The sequence below is a fragment of the Dermacentor andersoni genome, chromosome 3 (assembly GCF_023375885.2).
Source record: "Dermacentor andersoni chromosome 3, qqDerAnde1_hic_scaffold, whole genome shotgun sequence".
NCBI classification, from domain to species: domain Eukaryota; kingdom Metazoa; phylum Arthropoda; class Arachnida; order Ixodida; family Ixodidae; genus Dermacentor; species Dermacentor andersoni.
In genome coordinates, this window is record NC_092816.1 from 210,875,650 (window position 1) to 210,897,173 (window position 21,524).

Sequence of the window (21,524 nt, forward strand, 5' to 3'; positions counted from 1 at the left end):
TCCCGGAAGCGTCCCCGCTAGGTTCTGTGGCCGTCGGGCGAGGGAACATGACGTGATGGATCGCAGTAAAAAGGCCTTGTGCTATCTAGGCGGTGTTGGATTAGTTGCGCCAGTAGTGACGTCGTTTCTCTCCATCGTAGTCGATCGCGCACGCAGCAGTTTCTTTCCGGCTCCGAAATCGGTAGGCCACGCGTTATACATACTCCTTTGGAGGAGGCAGCTTTCGATCAGCAAAGCCGCGAGCTGTACCTGGAAGGAGCTCGTCTACGCAGTGCCGATGCTGCAGCCCGGGCATAAGAACATTCTCGCGCCGCCAAGCGCAAGCGGCAACTGCGTGCCGAGAATCCGGCAGCCTACAAGTCCGTCGTTTAATGAACCGCCAGGATTAGCTCAGTGATTAACACCGGAACAGCACGTTTCAGCTTCGCTGGTGAACAATCAGTACAGAGTGTTTCGGCGGTGGCTTTGTTTATTAATACAGATATGTTGCTAGTTAACTAAAAAATAAAGATACTCGGCTCATTCAAAACTCTTGGCATTGTGCTCAATGAGAACCTACCGTGGAACATGTTGTTTCTAAGATTTTGATTGTCATAGGCTATACGTGCATTAATCAAGAGTTGCTTCTTACGCAGGTCAAGGCTATTCTTTAAAATGCGTTATTTCACGCTCGCATTAATTAGGCACATTTAGTTTGGGAAATCTGACTGTTACAAATCTACTTAAAATTTTTACATTGCCGAACAGAATGTTGTGACGTCTTGCTACATATCACACATCTCTGCACCTGTATGCAAAGTTAGAAAAGCATGAAAATTACTCACGTGTACCCATACCGCCTGTATTTACCCTATAGAAACGATGTAAGTAAAAACAGGCGTTCTCTCACCTTTACCTTCCTTATCTGAGAACCCCTTCATATAATATACGTAGCAGGCAAATTTGGAATATAGAGACGGGTACAATGACTTATGCAAAACAATTGATGTAATTAAAACTGCTAGAACTACTAAGTCCTTGTCACAGACGCGCTATACCGCAAGAAAATACACCAAACAGCAATTCCCGTAGTTTTTTTCTACATTAAGTATATTTCCCTCAAACTGTTTTCATTTGTGATAATTGGTGTGAATGTCCTAGATTTCTATTTCTTTTGCACGTGTTTCCTGACTTCTGTTTTTGGGAAACTGAGTGATGATTCGCCCAGATATACCCTTTTCATAACTAAGTGAGCCGTTGTAGTCTGCGTGTTTACATATGTCTTTCAGCAGAAACATGTAAATAGAAAGCGATTATTACAGTTGTATGTTGACTCGTTTGGAAATGTGTACATTTATATGCCAAAAAAGATGCGTCCAGCGAAAGGTCTTATTTTTAAAGGATCAAAAATGTGTTTTCACTTCTCGCTCGCTGAACTGTTCGCCTTCATGCAATGTATATTGTCACGTGGTGGTGACGTTGAAGAAAGAACACAGTAGCAATACTGTGAACAAGAAAACTAACTTTTATTGGGCGAACCTGTGCCCACAAAACAGGCTACACTTATAGCGCAACGATAGCGGCGAACACGCTCGGCGATCGTCGAAAATCTGCTCAGCGGGTCAAGCGCGTCGGCTTTTATAGAGCAGTCGTCGAATGTTCCAGACTAATCGTTTGGACCCGCGTGCTTTCCACAAAGTTCTACACCATTCGCGCTACGCGATGAAATCAGATAACACAAGGTTCGGCGACAACAGACAGCCGGGTAGAAGCATCGATAACTTTCCAGAAACGGCGGATACATGCAGGCGCTTCCCGCGCTGTACGATTGCATTTGTTAAGCGGCGAAACGTGGTCGCCCGATAAAGATAAGTACACGTATCAATACCCCCCTCTTAAAAAGCATCGACCCGATGCTGCAAACAAACGAAGGTAATAAACAAAAGCACTCGTAGCAAAGAAAAGAACAAAATGACGAAGTTCGTCAGCGTCCGTAAAAGGGTTTAAGGCGCACCACGTGGACCACTTCAGATCGTGCGCGGCGCCGCTGTGAATGCGAAATGCCGTCTGGCACGACCTCATAGTCCAGAGCGCCAATACGTCGGATGACCTTGTAGGGTCCGAAATAGCGTCGGAGTAGTTTCTCACTGAGTCCTCGTCGGCGTATCGGGGTCCAAACCCAAACACGGTCGCCGGGCTGGTACTCAACAAAGCGTCGTCGGAGGTTGTAGTGTCGGCTGTCGGTCCTCTGTTGGTTCTTGATCCGTAGGCGGGCGAGCTGTCGGGCTTCTTCGGCTCGCTGGAGATAGCTAGCGACGTCAACATTCTCTTCGTCAGTGACGTGGGGCAGCATGGCGTCGAGCGTCGTCGTCGGGTTCCTGCCGTAAACCAGCTTAAACGGCGTGATCTGTGTTGTTTCTTGCACCGCCGTGTTGTAAGCGAATGTTACGTACGGCAGGACGGCATCCCAGGTCTTGTGTTCGACGTCGACGTACATCGCTAGCATGTCGGCGAGGGTCTTATTCAGCCGCTCCGTAAGACCATTCGTCTGCGGGTGGTAGGCCGTGGTTCTCCTGTGCCTTGTCTGACTGTATTTCAGAATGGCTTGGGTGAGCTCCGCTGTAAAGGCCGTTCCTCTGTCGGTGATGAGGACTTCTGGGGCGCCATGTCGAAGCAGGATGTTTTCGACAAAGAATTTCGCCACTTCGGCTGCGCTACCTTTCGGCAGTGCTTTAGTTTCAGCGAAGCGGGTGAGGTAGTCTGTCGCCACGACGATCCACTTATTTCCGGTTGTTGACGTCGGAAAGGGTCCCAGCAAGTCCATCCCGATCTGCTGGAATGGTCGGCAAGGAGGCTCGATTGGCTGTAGTAATCCGGCTGGCCTTGTCGGCGGTGTCTTGCGTCGCTGACAGTCTCGGCATGTTCTGACATAACGGGCGACGTCGGCGGTCAGGCGCGGCCAGTAATACTTTTCTTGTATCCTCGATAGTGTCCGGGAAAAACCGAGGTGTCCAGCGGTCGGATCGTCATGTAGGGCGTGCAATACTTCTGGACGAAGTCCTGACGGGACAACAAGAAGGTAGTTGGCGCGGACTGGTGAAAAGTTCTTCTTCACGAGGAGATTGTTTTGAAGCGTGAAGGAAGATAATCCGCGCTTAAATGCCCTGGGGACAACGTCGGTGTGCCCTTCCAAATATTCCACCAGGCCTTTTAGCTCCGGGTCTGCCCGTTGCTGTTCAGCGAAGTCTTCCGCGCTTATCATGCCAAGGAAGGCGTCATCTTCGTCATCTTGCGGCGGCGGGTCAATGGGGGCGCGTGATAGGCAATCGGCATCGGAGTGTTTTCGTCCTGACTTGTAGGTTACAGTGATGTCGTATTCTTGTAGTCTGAGGCTCCACCGTGCCAGTCGTCCTGAAGGATCCTTTATACTCGCTAGCCAACACAACGCGTGATGGTCACTGACGACTTTGAATGGCCTGCCATAAAGATAAGGGCGAAATTTAGCTGTAGCCCAAACGATGGCGAGGCATTCCTTTTCGGTTGTAGAATAGTTGCCTTCCGCTTTTGACAGCGACCGGCTAGCGTAAGCTATCACCTGTTCGACTCTGTTTCTCCTCTGGACTAGAACGGCACCGAGGCCTAGGCTACTGGCGTCAGTATGGATTTCTGTATCGGCGTACTCGTCGAAGTGCGCAAGTACCGGCGGCGACTGCATGCGTCGTTTGAGTTCTTCAAATGCGTCGGCCTGCGGCGTTTCCCACTTGAACTCAACATCACATTTAGTTAGACGTGTCAACGGCTCGGCGATGCGTGAAAAGTCCTTGACAAAGCGCCTGTAGTAGGCACACATGCCAAGGAATCTACGCACTGCCTTCTTGTCGGTGGGCTGCGGGAACATTGCGATGGCAGCTGTTTTCTGGGGGTCGGGGCGTACTCCGGATTTACTGATGACGTGGCCTAGGAACAGAAGCTCGTCGTAAGCGAAGCGGCATTTTTCTGGCTTCAGAGTGAGCCCTGATGACTTGATGGCCTCTAGTACTGTGGCAAGCCGCCTAAGGTGATCGTCGAAATTTCCGGCGAATACAACGACGTCATCCAAGTAAACGAGACAGGTCTGCCATTTCAATCCCGCTAAAACCGTGTCCATCACGCGCTGGAACGTTGCAGGCGCCGAGCACAGTCCAAATGGCATAACCTTGAACTCGTAGAGGCCGTCTGGGGTGATGAAGGCGGTCTTTTCGCGATCTCTTTCGTCGACTTCTATTTGCCAATAGCCAGACTTGAGGTCCATCGAGGAGAAGTACTTAGCGTTGCAGAGCCGATCCAATGCGTCGTCTATCCGTGGAAGGGGGTATACGTCCTTCTTCGTGATCTTGTTCAGACGACGATAATCGACGCAGAAACGTAGGGTTCCGTCCTTTTTCTTCACCAGGACAACAGGGGATGCCCATGGGCTTTTCGACGGCTGGATGATGTCGTCGCGCAGCATTTCGTCGACTTGTTCTCTTATAGCTTCGCGTTCTCGCGGCGAAACTCGGTAAGGGCTTTGGCGGAGTGGTCGAGCGTACTCCTCGGTGATTATGCGATGCTTGGCGACTGGTGTTTGTCGAATCCTCGATGTCGTCGAAAAGCAGCTTTTGTATCGTCGGAGCAGACTTCTGAGCTGCTGTTGCTTAATCACTGGGAGACTTGGATTAATGTCGTAGTCTGGTTCGGGAACCATGGTCGTCGGGGTAGATGCGGCGGAATCCGAGAGGACAAACGCATTACTTGTTTCCAGAATTTCCTCGATGTACGCGATCGTCGTGCCCTTGTTGAGGTGCTTGAACTCCTGGCTGAAGTTTGTCAGCAACACTTCAGTTTTCCCTCCATGCAGTCGAGCGATCCCTCTTGCGACGCAAATTTCACGGTCTAGCAGTAGACGTTGGTCGCCTTCGATGACGCCTTCTACGTCAGCGGGTATTTCGGTGCCGACCGAAATAACAATGCTGGAGCGGGGCGGGATGCTCACTTGGTCTTCAAGCACATTCAAGGCGTGGTGACTACGAGGGCTCTCCGGCGGTATCGCTTTATCTTTCGACAGCGTTATTGACTTCGACTTCAGGTTGATGATTGCGCCGTGTTGGTCCAGGAAGTCCATACCGAGAATGACGTCTCGTGAACACTGTTGGAGGATAACGAAGGTGACAGGGTAAGTCCGGTCGTGAATGGTAATTCTTGCCGTGCACATTCCTGTCGGCGTAATCAGGTGTCCTCCAGCGGTCCGAATTTGAGGGCCTTCCCATGCAGTCTTAACCTTCTTCATCTGGACGGCGATGTGTCCACTCATGACTGAGAAATCGGCGCCTGTGTCGATTAAGGCGGTGACTGCGTGGCCGTCTAGAAGCACGTCGAGGTCGGTGGTTCTTTGTCTTGCGTTGCAGTTGGGTCTTGGCGTCGGATCACGGCTGCGTCGTGTTGAATTGAAGCTAGTACGTCGCGTCGTGAAGTCGTCTTTCGTCGGTGCAGTCTTGGCTTCCTGACTTCCTCGGGACGGTGGCGCGTCGTCATTATGTCGTCGAGATGGTTTCTTCGGCGCTTTCGTCGGCGGCGGAGGATCTTCGTCAGTTCGACGAACAGCAACCGCACCTCCATCGGTTGCTGCTTTTAGTTTTCCGGATATGGGCTCGCTGACCGGCCCCGGGCTGGGCCACTGTATGGTCGGCGCTGCGGCGACAGGTAGCGGCCTGGTGATGGCGAACGCGACGGTCGTCGAGAGCTCCATTGAGTAGCGGCGAGGTAGTCGGCGATGTCACGTGGGCGCTCTCCAAGCTGTGGACGCGGCGCGTTAACGGCGAAACCTCGCAGTCCCATCTCTCGGTATGGGCATCGTCGGTAGACGTGACCTGCCTCTCCGCAGTGGTAGCAGAGCGGGCGGTGGTCAGGAGCGCGCCAAACGTCAGTCTTCCTCGGGTAGCTGCGCTGGGCGACGGGTGGGCGTGCTGGCTGCGGCGGTGGTGGTCGACGGAATTGCGGCGTTACGGGGCCCTGGCGCGGTAGTGGAAAGGGACCTTGACGGCGGGCGACGGCGGCGTAGCTCATCGCTTGCGGCTGAGGCTGCGGTGGTTCTGGTTGCACCTCAGGAACTCCAAGCGATCGGTGCACCTCTTCTTTTACGATGTCGGCGATCGAAGCCACTTGAGGCTGCGACGAAGGCAAGACCTTGCGCAGTTCTTCGCGCACAATGGCCCTGATGGTCTCGCGCAGATCGTCCGTGGCCAGTGATTGAATTCCTGCGTAGGGGGTAGAGCTTGTACGGCGGTTGAATTGCCGGTTCCGCATTTCGAGTGTCTTCTCGATGTTCGTCGCCTCACGAAGAAACTCTTCGACGGTCTTCGGTGGGCTTCTTACCATCCCGGCGAAAAGTTCCTCCTTCACACCACGCATGAGTAGGCGAACTTTCTTTTCCTCGGCCATATCCGGGTCGGCGTGGCGGAACAGACGGGTCATTTCTTCCGTAAAGATGGCAACGTTCTCGTTTGGTAGCTGCACTCGGGCGTCCAGCATAGCTTCGGCCCTTTCCTTGCGCACGACACTTGTAAAGGTGCACAGGAAGCCGCTACGGAACAGGTCCCACGTAGTCAAGGTCGACTCCCTGTTCTCAAACCACGTTCTGGCGGCGTCTTCTAAGGCGAAATAGACATGCCGCAGCTTGTCGTCGGAGTCCCAGTTGTTGAATGTCGCGATTCGCTCGTAGGTCTCCAGCCAAGATTCCGGGTCTTCAGTCGCTGCTCCATGGAAGGTCGGTGGGTCCCGGGGTTGTTGTAGGATAACGGGGGACGCTGGGGCAGCCATTGAGGTTGTCTTGACCACGATCTTTTTTGTCGCCTCAGGTAGAAGTCCGTGCTCTGGGGGCAGGCCTTGCAGTCTGCGGCTAGCACGCTGGTCTTGGGCGGTGTCGGTTTTGTCCTCGGGCTTCGGGCTTGGATCGCGGCTTTGCGGGGGCGTTCGGTACATGAACGCACAAGCACCTCCACCAGATGTCACGTGGTGGTGACGTTGAAGAAAGAACACAGTAGCAATACTGTGAACAAGAAAACTAACTTTTATTGGGCGAACCTGTGCCCACAAAACAGGCTACACTTATAGCGCAACGATAGCGGCGAACACGCTCGGCGATCGTCGAAAATCTGCTCAGCGGGTCAAGCGCGTCGGCTTTTATAGAGCAGTCGTCGAATGTTCCAGACTAATCGTTTGGACCCGCGTGCTTTCCACAAAGTTCTACACCATTCGCGCTACGCGATGAAATCAGATAACACAAGGTTCGGCGACAACAGACAGCCGGGTAGAAGCATCGATAACTTTCCAGAAACGGCGGATACATGCAGGCGCTTCCCGCGCTGTACGATTGCATTTGTTAAGCGGCGAAACGTGGTCGCCCGATAAAGATAAGTACACGTATCAATATGTGTACTTTCTTCGGGGGGGGGAGGGGGGGTCTGGACCTAGTCAAGCTTTCTCTTAAGCTCATTATTCCTACCTGTTACATCATGTTGATGGAAATAAAGATTGCTATTATTCTGATAGTGGCTATCCTTAGGGTGCTGCCTAATTCACCGTCATCCACCTAGCGTCACGAGAGATGGCTCTTTGGCACGTGCTTGTAAATAAGCTTTTTAACAAAACCCAGAATTACGCATTTAGGTGCATGGAACATTTTGTTTGTGCGTATTTATTTATAAATAAACTGTTACAATTTTCTTCTGGTGTTCTTTCATAATCATTTGTATGTGGAGAAGACTTTTGCTTCTTGACTTAAAATATTTCTATCGCGTTTTCATAGCTAGAATCGATGTAGACAGTACGGGGAGAATGGCTATCAACAATGTCCCTTGCAAAGAGTTCGCCGTGATAATGGCGGCGTATTCTAAAGCCAGCGTATTTACAATATTCGTCATAGAAAGGGCATTGGCCCGAAGCTGGCAATAATAATGGCAACTATAAGTTTCAGCTCTGGTACTAAGCTAGCAGCTCATTGGCTAGCAGGTAGCAGGACTGGCATAATATTGGTCAACATTCGATTACGTTGCATTTTGCCAATACGCTCGTGTTGGTTCAGGACCAGTACCAATTTCTGCCAGAAGGGGTTTATGCTTGGACCATTCGTGGTGTGTAGCCTGGGACGGCTGAAGGCTTGCGACTGTGCTTCAGACTACTCTTTTTAGACACACAGGGACGGTGCTTCTACCGCGGGGAACAATGCTACAGAGTGGTTCCTACTGATTAAGAACATGCCTACAATGCTGTGGCACAAACGACGACATCAATGATATTACGTTGCTCCGGCTGTTTATTGGGGTGAGTGCTATGGTGTGCCTATACATAGAACGCTACATCGCCTTCTTCTTGTCTTTTCTACGTAAGCCTTCAAACTTCGTGTGATGACCTCATGCAACAACTTTTGAAGCCTGAATAATCATCCTATACTCCCGTCACTTATCTGCACATGTAGAGGATCGTAGCGAGCAGCTTAAGCTTCGAGCTCCCTGCATTTTCTATTATATTTTCTGTGATCTCTGCAATCAGTGACTAGAAAACAGGGGCTGACATGGTCATCTGCAAAGGGGGCCTAAACCCCACCCATCCATTGGGTCCTCAACGGCCAGTTTGTTATGCCAGCGACGTGAGTGACCTCTTCGATACTAGCATCGTTGCGATTGATTCATCTGATGGCTCCTCTACTGATGATATGTGCTAGGACAGCGATTTACCTTGGTGTCAAGCCGACGTCTGCAGAAGAAGATACGAGGAACGTCACCGAGCAGTCGTCAGGCGATGAAAAAGGCAAGTGGAAAGCAGTCATACACTATTGCATACGTACCAAGAACGACAACAGACAACCTCAACTCATTGAATAGGCAGAGCTTTTCGGAATATTTCGAACGAACTGCCCATGGTCATGCAGAATGAATACGTATGAACGCTCGAATGAACATCCTCTCGGTGGAAGTCAATGCACCGACAATAGTGGAAACACTGAAAAACGTCACTTATTTGGGAAGATTCCCTGTTCGCGCATTCCCCACATACGGCAAGGAAGCGACGACAGGCGCCATCTACGACGTGGACAATGATATGACAGACACTGACCTGGCGAAACTACTTTGATCGTCGGCTCCTGTACTCAGCTTTCACCGTTTTGGACAATCCCAATGTGTGAAATTAGTGTTCTAGTTGGAAACTTTGCCAACACACGTCAAGGTTGGATACGTGAGGCTTTGGGTACGTCCTTACGTGCCGACGCTTTTACAATGTCAAAAGTGTATGAAATTTGGGCATGTCAGTGCAGTTTGCAAGGGTGCATAACATGTAAACGATGTGGTGGACCTCACGCAGATACCAATTCCAACGTTGCTGCGACGTGTCCAAATGATTCTGGTTCCCACAACGCAACGTCAAAAGAGTGCCCAAAAATCACATGTTCTACCACATTTGGACAAGCTTGACAGACAGCGTTGGAGGACATTCTGTGGTTATTCTGAAAAAGATGGGTACAGATCATTCCACACACAGGGAAGCGACAAGTGCTATCCGCCACCGTAGTCGCCGTTCACTACACTGACATCAACGGGACCGCAGCCCTCCTCGCGTAGAAGGATCGACAGCTCAAGTGCAGCATCCACCTCCTCCTCGTCTGAGGAATGAAGCCCGTGCCTCAAAACCTTTGTATGCTACGAAAGTGCAAGGGGTCTCATCGTCGGCCCCAAACACATTGGAGACTCACTGGCCTTCGTTACCATCAAGGCATACGGCAACGCCCTTATGTACCGCTCCTACGTGCACTGAAGAAAATGAAAAGATGGTTGGAACCACTGCTAGTGGTTCTTCACTAAGCAACTATGGCGGTGATGTTTGCAGAACGGATGCGTCAATCGCTTGTTATGGAATGGAATGCTCGATGTCTACGTGGTCGTTTGTCGTATTTCCGACAGCGGGTATTTAAGTACCAATTTCCAGTTATTCTTATCTGCGAAACTAATATGCATTCATCTTTCCGTATGTCTGGATATGTCCAGATGTGGTCTCGTAACGACGAAACCTGATGAAAAGTGTTCGTTTATATACGCCACAATCTTGTGTATTTCAGACATGACGTCCCATTGCATACTGCTAATGATTACGTATGCCTTACCATAAAACACAGATGGCGCACAGTTATAGTGATTGGAGCATACTTCCACCCAAGAGCGAGAATCGGTTGCTCGCACCTGATGTCTCTGCTGCAAGCATCGCAATGTCCTCATATTGCGATTTGTGACTTTAACGCACGCCATCCCTTGTGGAGTAGCACATTGATGAATTCTTGTGGCAAATATTTGGCCGACTTCATGTGTAGTCAGGGACTAAATGTGATCCATGACGGGTCCCCTACATTTATTCGTGGCACGTCCTAAAGCAGTTGCGTTGAACTAACGATTGTATCAAGGAGCCTTCTGTCTCCAGCAAGCTGGTCGACGGATCTAGAGACTCATAGTAGTGGCCACCTCCCCACTTACGTTTACTTTAGCTCGTTTCGCCATTCAGCCTCACGTTGCATTCGTTAAACAGAATGGATTTTATTTAAGACCTCTGTCGACATCGCCTGTCAGAGAATGACATCTCCATCCGAAATAGAGCACATCCTTACCTCTACCCTGCGGGACGAAGCCAGAGAAGGTAGCGTACCGAGACGCAGATCATCGGTTGACATACAATATTAGGCGCTTCGTGCAATTTGGCGCCGTACGGAACGGCGACAAGCAAGAACAAATTCACCGTCAGATCTTTCGAACAGTTGCCGAGCAGAACGACATGTTCTTCCAAATTTGGACAAGCTTGACAGACAGCGTTGGAGGACATTCTGTGGATTCCTAGATCCAAGACAGCCTCTATCTAAGATCTGGCGGGCCATGCAAAGTCTCCATACAACTCCACAACAAAGACACCCTTTCCGTGCGGTGGCTCTACATCAACGCCAAACCGAATTGGAGGTAGCAAACGACTACTGTAAGCTGATCGTGGACGCATCTAATGTCGTGACTTCATTCCTTGTCACCATCGCGCCGCCGTCAACTGATGAGCGACTCGAAGTACCTTTTTAGATGCGTGAGCCCGACGCTGCAATTTCAGTTTCTCGACGCTCATCGGCACCAAGACCAGACGGAATCACGTACGCTGCAGTCTGCCAACTTGGCACAGAATCATGACGTCTTCTTCTATCTTTCTATAATACGACCTGAGAGATAGGAAATGTACGAGATAGTTGAAAATGCAGTCGCGTCGTAGCACTGCTTAAACCGGGGAAGTGCCCTAACGAGCGTTCCTCCTCACAAGAATGGTCTTGTGAAGGGTAGAATTGTTTCTAAAGAGAAATAATTGCTTTCCTGATTTTGTACGCAGATTTTGAAGAGGCCGTTCTTCCATTGACGGTGTTATCGACTTGGTCTCCACTGTTGAACACGAAAGAAGTTACCGTCGGCTAGTTGGAGCTGTTTTTCTGGACATTAAGGGTGTATACGACAATGTACTCCATTATGCATTCCTTGATGCACTGGAAGATTTAGACGTCCGTGGCCGGCTATATGCGTGCATTGTTAGCTACCTCAATGAAGGCACGGTGTATATGTCAACAAGTGATGGCGACACTGGACAGTACAACATCCATCGAGGTGTTCCACAAGGGGGAGTTTCTGTCCAACACTTTTCAATGTTGCATTGATTGGCCTTGCATCTGGAATTCCTAACACGGCAAAGATCATCACATATGCGTATGACACATGCATATGGGCATCTGGAGCCACCCGCCCCCCACATGCATGCTAGGCTTCAACGTGCAGTAACAATCACAGCTAAGCATCTGCGGCGTCAAGGCCTCCAGCTCTCAACAAAAAAAAATGTTCAGTGATTACATTCACGCCAAAAGGAATGACCAAGCATCCGAAAATCGTTAACGGAGTAGCGATTCTGCTACACAGTGTGGTGTGCTAGCTACGGTTACAAACCACAGACTCCTTGGCTTAGTCATATACTAGGGATTATCTTGGTCAAGACAAATCGCCGCACTGAAATGAAAGCTGGAGAGTTTTGTTCATGTCCTTCGTGTCGTTGCAGGAACAAGATAGGGCCCCTCGGAGTCGTCATTACTCCAATTGTACCAAGCACTATTGGTAGGGTATATACGGTGTAGCATGCCTGCGCTCTCAAGCATGGGAGTTAGCTGTGTGTGCGCGCTGGAGGGCATTCAATCTCAAGCATTGCGCACATGTTTGGGCCTCCCACGATGCACGTCAACCAATAGAACAATAGTGGAAGCTCGCGCTTGACCTATTGGGGTATACTTGCTCTGCAAGCCTCTTCGAATTTACCTTCGCCTTCTGACCCTACACAACGTCTGTCATCGCTCCCTACCACCCACCCAGGTTCCAGCTTTTCAAAGACTACATCGCGTCATCAGAGTGTTCTACCGTCAAGATTTTCTCCCGCTTGTATTCTGAGAACACCCCCGTGGGTTCTGCCTAAACCTTTCGTTACATTGCAGATCCCTGCAATTACCAAAAAATCATCCGTTACATCTATTGGCCTCAGGCAACTTACCATGTTGCACATTTATGCAGAGCACGGAGATACTGTCCACGTGTGTACCGATGGGTCTGTCACACCATATGCCTCCACTGCAGCCTTCTTCATTCCACATATTATCATCGCTCGGCGGTTTAAACTAGGCCATAGCTCAGTGGCTATGGTGTTAGGCAGCTGAGCACGAGGTCGCGGGATCGAATCCCGGCCACGGCGGCCGCATTTCGATGGGGGCAAAATGCGAAAACACACGTGTACTTAAATTTAGGTGCACGTTAAAGAACCCCAGGTGGTCGAAATTTCCGGAGTCCCCCACTACGGCGTGCCTCATAATCAGAAATTGGTTTTGGCACGTAAAACCCCATAATTTAATTTAAGCTAGTGCATAGCTCAACATCAACTTCCGCAAAACTTGTTGCCACCCGGGAGGCACTTCGATTTCTCTCCGAGGAGCATCCTCACACATGGACGCTATTCTGCACTTTCAAGCCAGCTCTTCAAACGATTGATTGTGTCCTCAGACGGGGGCCGGTATTATTCCATGGCTACAAAAATTACAGAGCATCTCGACCACGCAACTTGAAATGGTCACAATGTCACCTTTCAGTGAATACCTTCACACTGTGGCCTGATAGGGAACAAACAGGCAGACGCTTAAGCGAAAACTGCTTTAGATAAAGCTTCGGAAGTACGCATTCCGTTCTCACGAACAGACACAAACGCCCTGCTTCGTCACGTAATACGCAACTCTACGTTGGAACACTGAACCCAACCAGATCGACGACACAAGCGAGTACACAAATGGGACCAAGAAATGAAATTTAGTTTGCCTCACAAGTTCAAAACAAGCCAAACAAGCATGGTGCAACAGATTCCTCTTGGTGTCACATTGATACCAGTGATACCAGCCCAAACTGTGAATACTGTGAGGTGCCAGAAACACTTGATAATACATCTTGCGTGTGTCCCGCATACGAGCAAAAATGACCGTAGCTGGTCTCTTTCGTTGCAAAGACCCATAAGAGACCGCTATCAGACGAGTTTCGTTTAGGTCCTTGGCCATTATGCGAACAGCGCAGCCCTGGTAACAAGTGCCGCTAGAGATTTTCTCCAAGCCAATGGGCTGGATGCATGGCTTAGAGATGCTACAACTCTGTAAATTCGTATACACGCATCTGTTCCTTATACCATCATCATCATTCATCAGCCCTTTCTCTCCCCCTCCCTTTTCCCCAGTGTAGAGTAGCAGGCCATAGCAAGTTATAGCTCAGGGCGACCTCTCTGCCTTTCTGTAAATAAATTTCTCTGTCTCTCTCTGCAGATGTAGTGTACTGAAGTCCTTTTTTGACACCATAGCATTAAGGGCCTGGTGTCGCAGAAAAGACGATGTCGGTTCCGGCGGAGTTGTCCGTGAACGAAAATGTCTGTATATATTTGAGCATATGTACATGACACGCCTTCGTATATGACATGATGTATATGCGGGGCATATTTGAGCACCATTCTATAACTAAAGTTGCTAATACCTTGTGTTACATTCTGGACAAGGTTATTTCTCGGAATATTGAGAATGACAGCCCCCAAACAAATGCCATGAAACAAAACACCGACAGTGTATGCCTTTATTTTAATTTATTGTTAAAAGTGTGAAACAATAACAGAAAGATGAAAATAACTTAATTTTTTTGGCACTGCTATACACTTCCTCAGGAATCGGCCCATGCAAGAGGCCGCGTTTCTACCAGAAAGTTCACCTTCGCGCATGGTGTTCGTCGCCAGAGTTTCCCGACAACTGTTACATAAGCTGCAGCTGCCAGGAAGCATGAGAAGCAGTCAGGTATTTTTTAATGCTATCGCGTGCCACCTTTAAACGCGAGGCTTAAGCGTCCGCCAAGATTATTAGCAGGCACACACCCTCCTGCCCCCAAGAGAACGCAAAATACGTTAAGCCGTAATTTTTCCATATTGATATATCTAAAAATGGGTAAATTTCTTTCCATTCCGAGGTTCACACTTTCTCTTGAGACTTCTTTCTAGCTGTCCTCTTCTCCTGTAATCTGATAGTTTGTTTCACCATCCGTATATGTACTTTGTCTCTCAATTGTGTGTTTTGTTGTATTGTCTAGTAGGTTGCTGGTAAGCCAGTTATCATTTTTTTCTTTTCTTATCCCATAACTTGTCGTTGCAGTTGTTAAAATTTATTTTCTGTGTATGTATAGTCAGCCCCACATTAGTGTTGTTCCTAAGTGTCTTAAATAGGTAATTGATTTGTACTTATTGGTTGATATTCACCAAGCCTTATCCATTTGAGTCCTGGTCAATCACCCATAGTGGGTATTAGCCACAATGCCAAAGGATAAGAAGGTCGTTACGGTTCCGTCGGCACCGGTTGGGCTGTTTATCGCCTGTACTGCAGCGTCCGCCGTTCTCCGGCAGGCGATGGCGAACCTGCCCGTAGGCAGCGGCCGGTCCTACGACCGGGAGTTGAGAGCTGAATTCTACGGTGCAGCGCCGTACTGCGAAGACCTTGACAATGCTCTGCTGCCGGGCAGCGCCGTCGTGATGCGCAACCGCTCCAGAGAAGGCGTCGGTTACAGGACGGTGCAGATTGCTGTCGCACAGCAACGGTGCCACGAAGACGACTACTAAGTGCTGCGCGCCATGTGCGAGCGCAACCTGGAACAGAAGCTTATACGAGAAGGGGCGTCCACGGTCGGTCTTGCCAGCCGCTGCACCAGTACACGGCCCTTGTGGGCAAGGCGTTTAAGAGCACCAGGTGCCACCAGCTGAACGGGCATGACTACAACTGGAGCTGCTCAACCAGCAGCAGCCGCCAGGAGTACCCGAGTGCAGAGGGAAATTGCGCCGGAAGGAGTTGATCAAACACCGCTTGATGTGTGGATGGAGATTCCAGAACTTCGTCGCATCTATCTACGTGTACCAAGAGCAGGCGAAGGCATGCCGCGCTCTGCGCGACTTCAAGGACTGCGTGAAACCCATCTTCCAGAACGAGGAGTGTCAGGGCAACCAGGAGTTAATGGACTGGCTGCGCACGGCCTGAAAGGAGCGGCGTACAGCCGGGAGTGTAGAAAAGTACGAGTACGCTCCTGGAGGCGGCGGCTACGACGTTGACAACGGCGGCCAAGGCACTGGCTTCTGCCGCTTCGACCAGCTCCGCCAGAAGACGATTCAGTGCCAACGCGAAGGCTACAACGTCATACGAACCCGCGACACGCGTGCCAAGGCCGACATATGCGACGAGTTTAAAGTGGCCAAGGACTGCGCTGTGGCCGTGCTGAAGGCGACGCACTGTAGCAAGGAGAAAGACTCGCGACAGCAGGTGATAGGAGCCCTGCGAGAGTCTTTCCAGCGGCTCGGGATTGAGTGCAGGGGACAGTGGAAGGACGTCGCCGCCTCCTCGTCACACGGCTTGGCCGCCATGTCCAGTGCAGTGAGATGCGCACTGTTCGCCTTGACGCTCATGATGGCGCTTCTCTGGATAGAGTCACCATAGTCCCCCGTAAAATTATACGCTACGTCCTGGAAAACAGCAAACCCTTTGCTTGTTTGTTTATGCGGAACCGCCGCTGTCCCTTTTGATGTAATTGACGGTTTGAAGAAAAACTGAGAATTCAAGTAGAAGCAGTATTATAAAACAAGGCACCGACAAACGTCGAAAACACATGGAACGTCGATTTGTGTTTTGCATGAAAGCTATTGAGCGATGTTCCGCAACAGTTCTTGTCCGTTGCTGAAGGTCCACATGTGCAATGGCGCCATCGATGTGAAATGTAAATACAACGCAACAAGTTTTCAGTTACCGAATTTCGCTCTGAAACATAATAATTAATGGTTATAAAATTATAGCTTCGTTGCACCCGAGTGGACGACTCGCATGCACCTTTTTTTTCGATCCAATAACCTATATCTTTTTTTGGCGAGAACCTCTTTGGCGCTATTATGGTTTACTGGGTATGTGCCACTGAGCATGTGTCGCTATTCACTGAAACTGTTTGATGCCAACGTGGGTTACAGGGCATGTGCAAGACCTCAATCGCAAAAAAAAAAAACAGCTCTCAAATGCCGGGCGAAGTTGAACACAAGTCACATTTCTTGAGGCTACCTTGTCTGATATATACATTCACACACTTGCCACGCGCGGAATTCGTGGCGGCACCGCTAGATGGCGCAGCCTCTGTGGCGGAAGCGTGAGAGAGCAACCCGGCTGCTTACACGTCCACGTTTATAGTTTAATGAGTTCTGTTGAAGTTTTGCGTTTATTAGAGCTCTGCATTCTTAGCCGACCACTTTTCACTGTAGATGAATGGCAGGTAGGTACAGTGGTGTAAATTCAACATTCAGTCTTACCATCATTTTTTCGACCGCTTTCATTTGCTTTATTGGCAGGACGCCGTGAAGGAGCTGAAAATAAAAGTAAAGTTATTAAAGCGATTCCTTGTGCTCTGCGAATTGCTTTATTATACTTAGTAATGTAAAGGGAGAAAAGACACACGGACAAGCTAGGGAACAGCACAAGCGCTTGCGCAGTTCCCTGTCTTCTCTGTGCAAGTGGTTACGCTCTTTAAGTTTACTGTAGGAACTTCAGTGAATGGAAATGCTAAACCGGCACACACGCATTGGCTATCTTAATAAATAGTCAAATTAAAGTAGTCTACAGCATTAGAAGAGATAAATAATTCTCTTTTGACATCTCGTCTCAGCACCTTTCCCGCCAAGTTTTTCGGAAGTGAAGATCCTTGGACCATGGTCGTGGCGGTCGATGGCACAGAGAGCCACGATTGCGTAAATGCAGTGTGTCAAGTCGACCGGCCCTGGCGGCCGCTTATGGGCACGCTGCTCACCTTCAGATGTGCGCAAAACGGTGTTTTTTAAGTCCACTACCCCCCTATTGCTCTCTATATCCCCTTTCGCCAGGTCCGGGTAGCAAACCAGACGTCCGTATGAATAACCGCCCCGTTTCCTCCCTTCTGAATTTCTCTTAGTGTCTGGTTTTGTCCTGCAGTCTTATTTGCTCTGAACTAAAGATGACATCAGTACATGTAATTAAGGGCAACTCCAGCTATGTTGCGATTTCAACGAACGTTGACCGATTTCGCTGTTTACGTTCCTCTGAACGCTTCCATAATGTTCTTAAAAATGAGATTTGAGAGTTGCACAGATGTTTTACAAATTAATTTAATTAATTTCCTCGAACACCCTACCACACGTCATCCTCAATTACAGGCAATATTGTGTATGGCGTCAGGAGGGTTCTACGTAGAGAACGCAGGGATCCTGCAGACGAGAAGGAGAAGAGCATGGAGGTGCCGACTATCGTGAACTTGCCTTAGTGTGAGAAGATGAAGTCACGAGAAGTTGCGTTCCCTGTGGACGGGCAATAGATGGGTGGTAAGTGGTGGTGCATTGTTGGCTGCACGAATTTCAGCTTTCGCCATCCGCACAAACAGTTTGAGCCGATGCCAATCACGTTTAGCCAAGGTTAAGCCTACCTTAAACGGAAAGTTCGTGTTCCTACTGCGTTGGTGAACCTGAACGACTGACCTGAAGGTAATTAGCCCATTAGCATGAAAAAGAAACTGCTTCCGTTGTTCGATTTTAACCATACAGATTTGAAATAAAGCATTTCTCAGTTCGTACAGCCCACACGCAAAAAGCTAGAAACGACTACACGACGCGCTGTCAACATCCGTACGTTGCCGTTTTTGAACGTGGGCAGTCACACTCGCTGGAGTTTCCCTATAATAAATGTGACTATGTACATGGGTGTATTATCACCTATTGTTATGCTGACTCATTATTTAGCTTCCGAGTAGCACTGATTACCTCGTATTACAAATGTAGCGAAGGCCCCTTCGATACAGCAGCGCAAAAAACCGCATCGTTCAGCTGCCAACGGTGTCAATACTGGCATCGGCGCCTCCACGAGAAAACTACGCGTTCTCTAAGTGAATGATCGTTTGCGCAAAATTCTCATTTGTGTCTACCTTACGGAACACATATTATGCTTGACGACAATACGAAGAATAATAAGTAGGCATCATAACAACGTTCCCGTAATACGGTCTTCTCTTTTCGGAAGTGTGTGGTCGCTCATACCAGCGCGACTCAGAGTGATGCAATGGCGCAATGTACGTGCACAACATCTGCGTGTTGTGATATATTGTGACATTAAATGTTGTCACCGATGAGCGGCTAGCACCATATCTCAAGCGAACGACGAGTGGTCGCTCTACCTGCCGATGTACACAAATGCACCGGTCGGTGCTCTGGACTGTAAGCGGCATTCATGCGGGACACAACTGCGGAAAGCCCTGCTTCACATTTTACAGTGAGCCATGCGAAGCGCTTCCCTGTCAAGCCGCAAAACACTTACAATAGCAAGCAGCACGTATAAAATCACTGGTTAGGGCTAAAATTGGTCATCTTGCAGCACGATGTGTTGCGCATGGGAGCTTGCTCTTGCGGTTGCGAGGTGGATGCGAACTTTGATTCCTAGCTACTGAACTTGTCAGAATCATATGCGGAATTCACTAAGGTGCGTTGTTCGTACGCAATTTCATAGCCAAAGAGTTTTTAACTCTGATAAGCGTGCAGTCGAATTGGAAGCGCATTTAATTTACGCCTTCGTATGAGATCTAGGCGGAAGCAAAGCTCGGATTGAACGAAAACAAATGAAAGAAGCCTATACGCTTTCTGCTCACATTTCTACGAGAGACAGCACTGATGGTCACATGATGACACATTTGGCGCAGAAAGATACGCTCAGTCGGAGCAATCACTTGCCAAGTCTGCCAGGCTAACTCTGCCTGTATATATCATCACCACCACCGTACTACAGAACGACTAAATCTCTATATTTCGATCCCAAATATGGAAATGAAAAAAAAGCTTCATAACATATAGTTCTATGGCCTCAAGGCAAGGGGTCCAGCACTCGTGCGTTCAAGGGTATGATATGTTATTGCGTTGCACACGGTTTCAAGCATGGTTTTAATGCGGCGCATAGGGTGAATTTCGGCTCCCTCGGCCGCCGATGCAGTCTATAAGGTGCTGGTCGGCGATGTCATCGACTGCCAACCGACGACCAAACACGCGTTTCCTTTCCATAGAATCACTGTTGAGTGCACGGATAACTATTAAAGCAGCCCTGAAAAAAGCAAAGCTGGCAGAAGCCGGGCAATAAAGACATTCCCAAATTATGACACGGAACTTCACTGCGTAATATACACAGCTCCAAGTTTCGACATATATCAGAATTTGACATCGTATCAGCGTTCATCGCTTCTCCTTGGCTTCTCCTCTGCTGGTGAAGATACGATGATGCCTAGCACCAACTCAAGAGTTGATATTGTAGGCTCAGGTGTCAGCATTTTGACAGAGGCGAAATGCGCAAATTCGTGCGCACATCAGTTTTGGGGACCGGTAATATATGATAGGTTGGTAAAGTCAGGGCCTCGTGCCGTTACCACGCTGTCTGTCATAGCCCGAATAGCCCCTCATAAAAGTCAAGGCTAATCAGTCAACATCATCTCGATGCTCACGTGCTCATCAGAATACTCGATAAACGACATTGCGATACTCCACCTTTTGTCCTGGCTTCAGCAGAATGGCGAGTGCTTGACTTTTTTTCAGAATTTGCCAAGTTTTAGCTCCTGTATTTTCTAAAACTGCTTATTAGTTTCTGTACGTGCAGACGCCTGTTGAAAGCTTCCTTACGTCGCAGCAGAGTAAGAAAGTCCTCGTTTGGGATTGACCATGGATATAAGCAAACGGAAAAGCCAGAGTTATTATAACTGTGGGAAAAGCTGGGAACTGAGGTCAGGAAATGTCAGAGAAAGCCGCAGCTTATTGAGGCGATCAAGAAGTGCGGTGCTTTTGAGGACGAAATTTCAGAAGCATGGGAAGAAATATAGAAACGAGATGACAAAGCTGAACAAAAAGCTGCACATGAAAGGCAAGGAACTGCAGAAATAAGGCAGAAAGCTGAAAAAAGAGCAGGAGAAGAAAGGCGGAGAGCTGAGAAGGCTGAAAAACACGCTGCAGAAGAAAGATAGCTGATCAAATGGAAGCAGCAGAAAGAAAGGAACGAGGGGGACAGAGAGCTCATACACTAAAGCTAATAGAAATATATGTGCAAAAGGATCTGGCCATGCAATTGGCAAATATTATCTCAATAAATAAAAGACGTTCAGCTGAAGCAGGAGCAAAGATAACAGAACTCATGCCGTCGTACAAGGCAAACGATGATATGGGATTGTTTCTTGTTACTTTTGAACGAACAGCGAGAAAAACGCATTGGCACTAGAAAGTTGGCCACAACAGATTCTGACTGTTCTTCTTGGCAAAGCAACGGAAATAATCACAAGGCTAACGAGAGACGACGCAGATGACTATCAGAAAGTAAAAGCTTCGTTGCTAAGAAAATATCGGATCTCAGCGGTTGTTTTTCGTGATCGCTTTCGGGAGACAGCTAGAACGCCGGGCGAATATCTTCAAGATTTCACTTATAAGCTGAAAGCAAATACAATTGAGTGATTAAAGCGGGAAGATCCGTTCGGTTGTCACGACAAGGTTGTGGAGTTAATCTTCATGCAGCCGTTCTATGTGTCCTTGAGCGAAGAGATGCGTTTGTAGCTTCAAGATAGGTCGGCCAAAATGGCTTGGAACGTGCTGAAGTGCTAGTTGATAAATTCACCGCACGTCGCGACTCCCAGAAAACGCGTGTCAGGCCATTACCAAAATTTAGCAAACAGGAAACCAGGCGCCCCATTCATCACGAAAAAGCTGGAGGTGGGACAAAATACATGCTGCCCGGTAATTCAGGAGAGAATAACACCGCTGTAAAAGACGGCAGAAAAGCAGAAAAAGCATTTGAGGCTAGAAATTTGGTCGTCTGTTTCCGCTTCTAGGAGCCTGGACACCTTGCTATC

At 48.9% G+C, this 21,524-nt stretch overlaps 1 protein-coding gene across 1 annotated transcript in view; it reads right to left on the minus strand.

Moving 5' to 3' along the window:
- LOC126524330 (uncharacterized) overlaps positions 1–21,524 on the minus strand; it is a 120,001-nt gene that overhangs the window by 11,977 nt on the left and 86,500 nt on the right. Inside the window, exon 5 of the mRNA XM_050172663.3 lies at positions 16,942–16,995. Within this exon, the coding sequence (XP_050028620.2) occupies positions 16,942–16,995 (54 nt within the window). The remainder of the gene's footprint in view (positions 1–16,941; positions 16,996–21,524) is intronic.